We start from the raw sequence: 12500 nt of genomic DNA on the forward strand, positions 1-12500 counted from the left end.
GAGTTAAACGAGGAGAGAGACAGGTGGAGATAAACGAGGAGAGAGACAGGTTGAGTTAACAACGAGGACAGAGACAGGTGGTGTTAAACGAGGAGAGAGACAGGCGGAGTTAAACGAGGACAGAGACAGGGTGGAAGGCAATGAGAAATACACACAAGGAAGTTGAAGCCAAGGTACACAGATCGAGTCGATGAGAGAAGGAGAGGAAGAAAAAGAGAGAGTGACAGAGAAAGGAGGAGAAAGGCGACGAATGACGTAACAGACAGACAGGCAGGCAGGCAGACTGACAGACAGACAGACAGACAGGCAGGCAGGCAGGCAGGCAGGCAGGCAGATAGAAGTGAAAAGAGGGACGCAATAGCCGAGTGGTTGAAGAATTGGACTTTCAATCTGAGAGTCCTTCCTTCGGTAACGGCGCCTGGTGGGTAAAGGGTGGATATTTTTTTCCGATCTCCCAGTTCAACATGAAATTATTATGTGCAGACCTGCTAGTGCCTGAACCCATTCCGTGTGTTTACGCAAGCAGAAGATCAAATATGCACGTTAAAGATCCTGTAATCCACGTCAGCGTTCAGTGGGTTATGGAAACAAGAACATACCCAGCATGCACATCCCCGAAAACGGAGTATGGATGCCTACATGGCGGGGTAAATAAACAAAACGGTCACACACGTAAAATGTTACATGTCTGTCTGAGTGTGCATGTGTGCGTGCCTGAAATCTGATTGAATGACACAGAACGAATGATGACAGTGAATGCAAGATTCAAGATTCAAGATTCAAAAACTTTATTACTCAAGGATAAAGATTTTAGGCATTGCCTAGTCTTCCAATCTGTCCTTGTGACAACAAAAACAGTAACGATAAGACAAAACAGTAATGATAAAGGTAACTACTACTATTACTACCATTACTCCAACTACTGACTACAACTACTACCACCACCTCCCCTACTGCTAATGGTAATGATTATCAACGCACCATCATCATCATAATAAGAACACAGTCACACACTCAAAAGCATCGCAAGTGTTTACACAAGCAAAAGAGAGAGACATACATACATACAGACATACATACATACATACATACACAGGAGAAAGAGAGACAGGAAGTGGAAGAGAGAGAGAGTGGGGGAGAGAGAGAGAGGGAGAGAGAGAGAGAGAGGGAGAGAGAGAGGGAGAGAGAGAGGGGGGGTAGAGAGACGGGTGGGGGGGAGAAATCGATAACACACCAAACCCCTCCCACCCTCCCATCCTTTCTCTCCCCCCCCCTCACCTCCCCCCACCCCCGCACCTCCACCAGCCCACCCACCCCCCGCCCCACCCACACTCCCACATCGACCACACCGCAAATAGCAGCAAGGCACTGAGGTCCCTAACAACCTACCCGCCTACTCACCGCCCCCCACACCCCCTTCACACACACACACACACACACACACACACACACACAGACACTGCCTGCTACTGTCGTGACTCGCTCTCCTTTCAACCTGCACACGACTCGTCTCTCTCCGAGGTTCAGCTGACTCGGCCAGATTTGACAAGCACGGGTGGTGACGGTGGGGTGGGGTGGGGGGTGGGGTGGGGGTGGGGTGTTGGGGGTGTTGGAGGGGAAGCAGGGAGGGGGTGGGGGCGGAGGGTGCCAGCAGGGAATGTAGGAGGGGTTGAGGGTGGGGGTGGGGTAGGAATGAGAAAATATGAGAAACGCGAGAGGGAAGAAAAGAGAGAGAGGGACACACACACACACACACACACACACACAGGGGTGAGACAGACAGACAGGGAGACATAGAGAAACAGATAGAGAGACAGACATGGACAGACAGAGACAGAGACAGAGAGACAGGGAGAATGCAAAGAAAGAATGGGATGGGGGTACCTAGAGAGGGGTAGGGAGGGGGAGGGGGGGCGGAACACAGACGATCGACGATAGAGGGGGTGATATGTATATATATATATATATATATATATAGAGAGAGAGAGAGAGAGAGAGAGGCAGACAGACAGAGTGACCGACAGTGAGACGAGATTGTAAAGATGCTGAGAGCAGTGGAGAGAGCGAGCGGCGGCGGGTGGGGCTGGGGGTGGATGTGGGGGGTGGGGGTGCAGGGGAGAGGAAGGAAGGCAGGGAGAAATGTTTTCAGGCCATTGGGTCATGAGGGCGGAGATGGTGGGTGTGGGTGTAGGGGGGAGGGACAGAAATCGAGCGGTGTGCAGTCTTTTCTTCTCCGTCTCTTGATTCCAGTTTGTGACATGCCGACAAGGCGAGCAAAATGAGTTGTGGGGAGACACAGAGAGAGACAGAGACAGGGGAAGAGACACTCACACACACAACACACACACACACACACACACACAGAAGATGTGTTTGTTTTAGTGCGTGTGTGTGCGTGCACCTGTGAGTGTGTGCGCGAATGTGTGTGTGTGTGTGTGTGTGTGTGTGTGTGTGTGTGTGTGAGGTCATGTCAGGGGCGAAATAAACAGCCGCAGCTGAAGGCACGTACTGGGGAGCTAAAGGCACGGTACTGGGGAGCTAAAGGCACGGTACTGGGGAGCTAAAGGCACGGTACTGGGGGAGCTAAAGGCACGGTACTGGGGAGCTAAAGGCACGGTACTGGGGAGCTAAAGGCACGGTACTGGGAGCTAAAGGCACGGTACTGGGGGTGAAAGGCACGGTACTGGAGGAGCTAAAGGCACGGTACTGGGGACTGAAAGGCACGGTACTGGGGGAGCTAAAGGCACGGTACTTAGGAGGCAAGGCACTGCAGACCGAGCCTGTACTTGCAGCCACAGAGTGGAAGGGCTTCTGCTTCAAGAGTTCAGGGCACCAGACAGAACTTCCGGTGATCGATAGAACTTCGGCGTCCTTCAGACGGGCGTGGCCACAGGACGGACCCTTGGCCGCAATATGCGTTCAAAATGTTGACGTTCAACGTGTCCCGCTATTCACAATACTTCACACAGCTGGCTGCCTTCTTTATCGAAGCACGAGCCAACTGATCCACCACCTTCATTTTCATTGACTCACTTGTGTGAACAAATTGAGTCTATGTTATAACCCATTGTTTAGTTGTGTATGTGTGTGTGTGTGTGTGTGTGTGTGTGTGTGTGTGTGTGTGTGTGTGTGTGTGTGTGTCCATCCGAGGTGAACTTTAACACTGCCCTCTTTTCTGGAAATACTTTGCCAACACCAAATTTGGCTTAAACATTGTAGGGAAGAAATCTTCACAGTCATACCAATAATAGGTTGTAGTCTCCCGAATTAAGCCGTGTTTCCGGATCATTAACGGCTTACTCCGTTGAGGCTCGTTCCGGAACCAGAAAACCCTATTTTACCGCTTCCCAGTTACCGGAACGTAGGCTATGTTTGGCAAGACGGCGTGACCTCATTTTTCTTGTTAGCAATTAAAAGAAAATAAATAAAGATTTTAGACAGAACACATGCAGTGATACTAACTACACCATTGACATGTTTACTGCATATGAATATTCTAAAGTGGACACTGAAATAACTGGAATTACCATAAAGAAAAATTGAATCATCGTTTCTTTCAGTTTTGGTCAGCCGGTTGCAGACTGGTTTGTGCAGATCTAGAGAAAACAGCTTTGTGTTGCCGTGTGTTGGAAGTGATGTCAACGTCTCCTTTACCACAGAATTAAAAGAATTTCTTATATAATCGAGATATTAAAAGCAAAAAAACCAAAACAAACAAACAAAAAACAACAACATGATTTGAATGGTGTTATTACGTCCAGTGCAATCACATCTTTATCGCACAAAGGAAAACAATAACAGAACTTTTAATATTAAATTTGGTCGAATGACGTCAGGTGCGCCGCAGCAGTGTGGACAAGACTGCTTCCAAACTGAACTTGTATCATTCAGTCATGCTGGTATACCTCTTTTGCTTTTGCTTTTTTATCCCAAGCTTATTAACACACACACACACACACACACACACATATATATATATATATATATATATATATATATATATATATATATATAATGCAGAACAGTTTTTAACGATTTAGGGAGGCGGCATTGAAGAGGGGGCTGTGTGCTTTCAAGATCATCATGTGAAACATCAACCAAGATATATTGAAGAAAGAAAGTCCAAAGAATGGAAGAAAAGAACAGAAAGGCTGAAAGAAACAAGGAAAGAAAAAGGGGGGTGGGGGTGGGGGGACAAAACAGAAAAATAGTGAGTGAAAAGAGAAAGGAAAGAGTACACTAGAAGAAATAAACTGAAGGCGAGAAAGAAAGAATGAAAGACAGACAGACAGACAGGGTAGAAAGAAAGAAGAAGAAAAACAAAATATGCAGGACAAACAAAATCAACGGAACATCGCGCATGCATACAGCCATCAACTGAGACAGTACAAACCGGCGTCCTGGCAGACCAGGAAAGGAAAAAGTGCAAATACGTATCCCACAAACACCCCCAACAATGTCTTACAAGACAGTAAAGACAAATGGAAAATAAGCGTCTGATGCCTGACTCCGAAATTCATTCAGATTCATAGAAGATGAACAATGACATGCAAACACTCATCCTTTTCATCTTGCCAGCAACAACAGCAACAATAACAGGAAGAGCTATAACACACACACACACACACACACACGCAGAGCAGCAGCAGCAGATCGCTGGGACACAAAAAACAGGAGACAATTTGATACCAAACAGCCTCGCGGAATAGAGACAGAGATGTACAAACGAAAACAAAACCGTTGGGATCAACCGTGTCATGTCAGGGGAGACAAACTGGCCTCAGGCATGAAAAGGGGAGCTAACCGCAGCGTGATGACGAACGGCAGTGTCGTGCGAAGGGAGGTCAATACGAAACTCATTGACGTCACTGGTAGCTAAAAATAGCAGCGCACCGGAAGCTGAGGAGGAAGGGAAGCTGCCAGCTGATCAGACCCAGCGACAGATTTGCTGGATTCAGTGCCGCCTGTGAGGCTGGCTGCCAGACATACTGTCCTTGTGGCCAGACCAGAATAATGGACCAGTCCATCAGATCGATTGGTCAGATGTCACGGAATAGGGGGCGGAGGGGGGGTGGGGGTGGGGCGGGGGGGGTTAGGGGGGGGGGGCAAGAGAGGGTTGGCTGGGGCGGAGAAAAGGCAAAAATCTCACCCCTAGTCCCACCTCTCACCCCTAGCCCCACCTCTCACCCCTAGCCCCACCTCTAGCCCCACCTCTCACCCCTAGCCCCACCTCTCACCCCTAGCCCCACCTCTAGCCCCACCTCTCACCCCTAGCCCCACCTCTCACTCCTAGCCCCACCTCTCACCCCTAGTCCCACCTCTAGCCCCACCTCTCACCCCTAGCCCCACCTCTCACCCCTAGTCCCACCTCGCTCTCTCTCTCTCTCTATATATGTATATATATATCACCGTCTGTCACTCTGCATCTGCCTCTCTCTCTGCCTCTCTAACCTATTCAAGCAAATGACTATATAAAACTAAATATTCTCCCTTTTAATCTCAAATTCTGCTTTAAAAAAAAGGGTGTTTTGATGTAGAAAATTATGAAGAAATCAGCACTGCCATACCTGTCTACGAAAAGCCAGGAGGGGTGGGGGCGAAGGATCGTAGCGAGAATAACATTTTTACCCCTTGCCCTAGAACTAACCTTTTCATGTCATCTCTCACTTATTCTGGAGGTAAACTGTGGAATGAAATTCCCGAGTATCTTGGAAACAGATCTACCGTAGCATCATTCAACAGCAACAACAAAAAACAACAACAACAACAACCGTATCAAAAATATCTAATGTGACAAATATAGTTAGTCCTGAAAACTGAATGCATATAATGAGATAGCAGTTAGCCGAGAATTGTCTGATTGCATGTTCTCCAACAATGTGTCAGCATGGATGAAGGTGCTGTGTACGTTTATGTGTGAATGTCTGCATGTCATGCCTGTGTATGCTTGTGTGTTTGAGTGCATGTGGATGACCCCTCTGTGCACACACACACATGTGTTTGAGTGCATGTGGATGACCCCTCTGTGCACACACACATGTGTGTTTGAGTGCATGTGAATGACCCCTCTGTGCACACACACACATGTGTTTGAGTGCATGTGAATGACCCCGCTGTGCACACACACATGTGTTTGAGTGCATGTGAATGACCCCTCTGTGCACACACACACATGTGTGTTTGAGTGCATGTGGATGACCCCTCTGTGCACACACACACATGTGTTTGAGTGCATGTGAATGACCCCGCTGTGCACACACACACATGTGTTTGAGTGCATGTGAATGACCCCTCTGTGCACACACACATGTGTTTGAGTGCATGTGAATGACCCCTCTGTGCACACACACATATGTTTGAGTGCATGTGAATGACCCCTCTGTGCACACACACATGTGTCTCTCTGACAGCGATGTCAGGATTGTGTTATCTTCTCTGTGTAAAAGCTCAGTGTCTGGAGACAGTTCCAGGAATGGTTTTGTTCAACGCCCACCTTCCCCATTTGGAGAAGGTTTTTTTGTTGTTGTTGTTACCCCCCCCCCCCCCCCAACTCCCCTTTCTTTTTCCTCTGTCGTTTGGCTTTTATAATGCTTCTCTGGTGTTCTGTGCCAGAAGTGAGGCTGCTTAGAAAAGTCTGGAACCAGTGTTTTGCTAGTTCTGACACCACAAATGTGTCCCTTTGGGTGTCTCGGTCTATTTCTGTACAGTTGTTTTCTGTCTGTGTGTCTGTCTGTGTGTCTGTCTGTGCATCTGTCTGTCTGTCTGGCTGTGCAACTGCCCGTCTGTCTATCTGTCTGTGTATTTGTTTGTGTCTATGTATCGGTCTGTATCTGTCTGCCTGTGTGTCTGTCGGTGCATCTACCTGTCTGTGTGTCTGTCTGTGTAACTGTCTGTCTGTGTCTGTCTGTGTATCTGTTTGTCTGTATATGTCTGTGTATCCGTCTACCTGTCTGTCTGTAACTGTGTGTGTATCTGTCTGTGTGTCTGTCTGTGTATATGTCTGTCTGTATCTGTATGTGTATCTGTCTGTCTGTCTGTGTATCTGTCTGTCTCTCTGTCTGTGTATCTGTCTGTCCGTTTATTTGTCAGTCTGTGTAGAGACACAGTCACTCAGACACATATACATATACACACACAGAGACGCACACACACACACTCACTCACTCACTCACAGGCCTCTGTGTGTGTGTGTGCGTGTGTGTGTGTGTGTGTGTGTGTGTGTGTGTGTGTGTGTGTGTGTGTGTGTCTGTGAGAGAGAGAGAGAGAGAGAGAGAGAGAGAATGTGTGAGAGAGAGAGAGACAGAGACAGACAGACAGACAGACATAAATAAAAGTAATAAAAATAAGTACATTTATCCTGAAGATCGTCCTTCCCTTTTCCTTTGACAATTCCCGTTATTCACATCAGTGTTGAGAATGACTGGAAAGGCTGCGTGCCAATGATTTGCTGACGATGCTGCCAACAGCACAAAACACGGCACTACAAGGCAAAGAAGAACAGGAAAATCAATTCTGTGGATCATATGACAGACAACTATCGCCTCTCTCCTCCACAGTCTTGTCTCCGTTTGTCTGTCTGTCTGTCTGTCTGTCTGTCGTGTTGGCTCTGGCTGTGCCTGTTAGTGTCTTTCTGTATGTGTGTATAATTTATCTCCCTCCCTCCCTCACGTCCTCTCTCTCTTTCTCACTCCCTCCCTCCCTCCCTCACGTCCTCTCTCTCTTTCTCACTTCACTCCCTCCCTCACGTCCTCTCTCTCTTTCTCACTTCACTCCCTCCCTCCCTCCCTCACGTCCTCTCTCTCTTTCTCACTCCCTCCCTCCCTCCCTCCCTCACGTCCTCTCTCTCTTTCTCACTTCACTCCCTCCCTCCCTCCCTCACGTCCTCTCTCTCTTTCTCACTTCACTCCCTCCCTCCCTCCCTCACGTCCTCTCTCTCTTCCTCACTTCACTCCCTCCCTCCCTCCCTCACGTCCTCTCTCTCTTTCTCACTTCACTCCCTCCCTCCCTCACGTCCTCTCTCTCTTTCTCACTTCACTCCCTCCCTCCCTCCCTCACGTCCTCTCTCTCTTTCTCACTTCACTCCCTCCCTCCCTCCCTCACGTCCTCTCTTTCTCACTTCACTCCCTCCCTCCCTCCCTCCCTCACGTCCTCTCTCTCTTTCTCACTTCACTCCCTCCCTCCCTCCCTCCCTCTCTCACGTCCTCTCTCTCTTTCTCACTCCCTCCCTCCCTCACGTCCTCTCTCTCTTTCTCACTTCACTCCCTCCCTCCCTCCCTCACGTCCTCTCTTTCTCACTTCCTCCCTCCCTCCCTCCCTCACGTCCTCTCTCTTTCTCACTTCCTCCCTCCCTCCCTCCCTCACGTCCTCTCTCTCTTTCTCACTTCACTCCCTCCCTCCCTCTCTCACGTCCTCTCTCTCTTTCTCACTTCACTCCCTCCCTCCCTCCCTCACCTCCTCTCTCTCTTTCTCACTTCACTCCCTCCCTCTCTCCCTCACGTCCTCTCTCTCTTTCTCACTTCACTCCCTCCCTCCCTCCCTCCCTCCCTCACGTCCTCTCTCTCTTTCTCACTTCACTCCCTCCCTCCCTCCCTCACGTCCTCTCTCTCTTTCTCACTTCACTCCCTCCCTCCCTCCCTCACGTCCTCTCTCTCTTTCTCACTTCACTCCCTCCCTCCCTCCCTCACGTCCTCTCTCTCTTTCTCACTTCACTCCCTCCCTCCCTCCCTCACGTCCTCTCTCTCTTTCTCACTTCACTCCCTCCCTCCCTCACGTCCTCTCTCTCTTTCTCACTTCACTCCCTCCCTCTCTCACGTCCTCTCTCTCTTTCTCACTTCACTCTCATCTTCTCCCCCCCCCTCTCCCCCACACTCCCCCTCTCTCTCCCTTTTATCTTTCCTCTCACTCTCCCTGAGATGTCGATGGTGCTGACAGTTTTCGCTGTTGTCATTCTAAGTGGTTATGTTGAAGACGAAAACGACGACGATGGTGATGACAACGATGATAATACTCCTGAAGGCAACGGTGACGATCAAGATGATGGTGATGACAACGATGATAATACTCCTGAAGGCAACGGTGACGATCAAGATGATGGTGATGACAACGATGATAATGCTCCTGAAGGCAACGGTGACGATCAAGATGATGGTGATGACAACGATGATAATACTCCTGAAGGCAACGGTGACGATCAAGATGATGGTGATGACAACGATGATAATACTCCTGAAGGCAACGGTGACGATCAAGATGATGGTGATGACAACGATGATAATACTCCTGAAGGCAACGGTGACGATCAAGATGATGGTGATGACAACGATGATAATGCTCCTGAAGGCAACGGTGACGATCAAGATGATGGTGATGACAACGATGATAATACTCCTGAAGGCAACGGTGACGATCAAGATGATGGTGATGACAACGATGATAATACTCCTGAAGGCAACGGTGACGATCAAGATGATGGTGATGACGTTACTGGTATTAATGATGATACGGAAAATGGCTTTGAGTTCTTGATGCTGCTGCTGCTGCTGCTGCTGCTGCTGCTGATGATGATGATGATGACAATGATGATGACGAAGACAACGATGATGATGATGACGACGACGCTGACGAAGATCACGACAATGACGATGACGATTATGATGATGTTGATAATAATCACGACGACGATGATGATGACGATAACGACGATAATGACGATGATGACGACGACGATGATGATGACGACGATGATGATGATGACGACGATGTCAGTCATAACCCAGCACCATGGTGACGCTGTACCTTTTCTGTTTTCAGGCGGAAGAGCCAAGTGAGGAGGATTTGGAGGAAGAGGAGGAGGAGGAAGAGGAGATGGCCTTCAGCCCGGAGGCGGTGGCGGACTACCTGTACCGTACCGGGGACTTCAACCGTTTCTACTCAGCTCTGGCCCAGCTGGTCAACACCTCCACTGTGAGTACTTTCCCTCTCTCTGGTCAACACCACTGTGAGTACTTTCTCTCCCTCTGGTCAACACCACTGTGAGTACTTTCTCTCCCTCTGGTCAACACCACTGTGAGTACTTTCTCTCCCTCTGGTCAACACCTCCACTGTGAGTACTTTCTCTCTCTCTGGTCAACACCACTGTGAGTACTTTCTCTCCCTCTGGTCAACACCACTGTGAGTACTTTCTCTCTCTCTGGTCAACACCTCCACTCTGAGTACTAGTACTTTCTCTCCCTCTCTCTGGTCAACACCTCCACTGTGAGTACTTTCTCTCCCTCTGGTCAACACCACTGTGAGTACTTTCTCTCCCTCTGGTCAACACCACTGTGAGTACTTTCTCTCCCTCTGGTCAACACCACTGTGAGTACTTTCTCTCCCTCTGGTCAACACCTCCACTGTGAGTACTTTCTCTCTCTCTGGTCAACACCTCCACTGTGAGTACTTTCTCTCCCTCTGGTCAACACCACTGTGAGTACTTTCTCTCCCTCTGGTCAACACCTCCACTGTGAGTACTTTCTCTCCCTCTGGTCAACACCTCCACTCTGAGTACTTTCTCTCCCTCTCTCTGGTCAACACCTCCACTCTGAGTACTTTCTCTCCCTCTCTCTGGTCAACACCTCCACTCTGAGTACTTTCTCTCCCTCTGGTCAACACCACTGTGAGTACTTTCTCTCCCTCTGGTCAACACCACTGTGAGTACTTTCTCTCCCTCTGGTCAACACCTCCACTGTGAGTACTTTCTCTCTCTCTGGTCAACACCACTGTGAGTACTTTCTCTCCCTCTGGTCAACACCTCCACTGTGAGTACTTTCTCTCTCTCTGGTCAACACCTCCACTGTGAGTACTTTCTCTCCCTCTGGTCAACACCTCCACTGTGAGTACTTTCTCTCTCTCTGGTCAACACCACTGTGAGTACTTTCTCTCTCTCTGGTCAACACCTCCACTGTGAGTACTTTCTCTCCCTCTGGTCAACACCTCCACTGTGAGTACTTTCTCTCCCTCTGGTCAACACCTCCACTGTGAGTACTTTCTCTCTGGTCAACACCACTGTGAGCACTTTCTCTCCCTCTCTCTGGTCAACACCTCCACTCTGAGTACTTTCTCTCCCTCTCTCTGGTCAACACCTCCACTGTGAGTACTTTCTCTCTGGTCAACACCACTGTGAGTACTTTCTCTCCCTCTGGTCAACACCACTGTGAGTACTTTCTCTCCCTCTGGTCAACACCACTGTGAGTACTTTCTCTCCCTCTGGTCAACACCACTGTGAGTACTTTCTCTCTCTCTGGTCAACACCTCCACTGTGAGTACTTTCTCTCCCTCTGGTCAACACCTCCACTCTGAGTACTTTCTCTCCTCTGGTCAACACCTCCACTGTGAGTACTTTCTCTCCCCCTACAAAATTAATGCAGCTTGGATGTGGCGTTATGTTGTTCGCATCGACCACCAAGATGTTTACATTTTACATTATAAACAGATTTGGATGAGACGATAAACCGAGGTCCCGTGTGCAGCATGCGCTTAGCGCACGTAAAAGAACTCACGTCAACAAAAGGGTTGTTCCTGGAAAAATTCTGTAGAAAAATCCACTTCGATAGAAAACAACAAATAAAACTGCACGCAGGAAAAAATACAAAAAATGGGTGGCGCTGTAGTGTAGCGACGCGCTCTCCCTGGGGAGAGCAGCCGTAATTTCACACAGAGAAATCTGTTGTGATAAAAAGAAATACAAATACAAATCAAGTATATGATTGTTTTGTTTTGTTTGTTTAAACAGAAACGTCATCAAAGATGACGTATTTTCTACCAGTGTCACAGCCAACAAAGTCACAAGAAAGGGAAACCCCAACTCACAATGATATCAGACATTGCGCATGAGCCATGAAGGCGTTTTGTACTGAATAACACTGGATGTGTTGACTCCTCGCGTGTATATGTTGTGTACGCGCGCGCGTGTGTGTGTGTGTGTGTGTGAATACTCAAGGTACAAGGGAAGTAACCATAACGTTGAAAGAGATCATCAGAATCTCCCCTCTCCGTCTCCACTGTGCATGTGAATGTGTTTGATCCAAACTGCTGGTACTTGGCCTTCAGTTTTGTTCACTTGCTTAAATAACGAATCACAGGATTGTTATCGCTTTCTGTGAATGGTTTACTTTCATTGTGGTGGTGATTGTTCGATTTGTTTCGTTCAGATGACAGAGGAGGAAGCGGAGAGCTATTCCCAGTTGGTAGCAATGGAGTATGACCGTATGCAGATGCAGGATTATGAGAACAGCATTCTGGTGAGTGAATCCTGTGCCACACCGGACCCACAGTCATTACACACCATGATCTGTTGTCCATGAAGGGAACAGTCATTACACACCATGATCTGTTGTCCATGAAGGGAACAGTCATTACACACCATGATCTGTTGTCCATGAAGGGAACAGTCATTACACACCATGATCTGTTGTCCATGAAGGGAACAGTCATTACACACCATGATCTGTTGTCCATGAAGG

At 48.5% G+C, this 12500-nt stretch overlaps 1 protein-coding gene and 1 pseudogene across 2 annotated transcripts in view; one reads left to right on the plus strand and one right to left on the minus strand.

The window, feature by feature from the left end:
• The window catches only part of LOC143277833 (uncharacterized), a 79674-nt gene that overhangs the window by 57618 nt on the left and 9556 nt on the right, over positions 1–12500 (plus strand). For both annotated transcript variants that reach the window (XM_076582743.1, XM_076582744.1), the window contains exons 6-7: positions 9811–9963; positions 12189–12278. In XM_076582743.1, the coding sequence (XP_076438858.1) occupies positions 9811–9963; positions 12189–12278 (243 nt within the window). The remainder of the gene's footprint in view (positions 1–9810; positions 9964–12188; positions 12279–12500) is intronic.
• On the minus strand, positions 2868–3021 carry LOC143278165 (5.8S ribosomal RNA; annotated as a pseudogene).

This window comes from Babylonia areolata, chromosome 35 (genome assembly GCF_041734735.1).
Source record: "Babylonia areolata isolate BAREFJ2019XMU chromosome 35, ASM4173473v1, whole genome shotgun sequence".
Classification (NCBI taxonomy): Eukaryota; Metazoa; Mollusca; class Gastropoda; order Neogastropoda; family Buccinidae; genus Babylonia; species Babylonia areolata.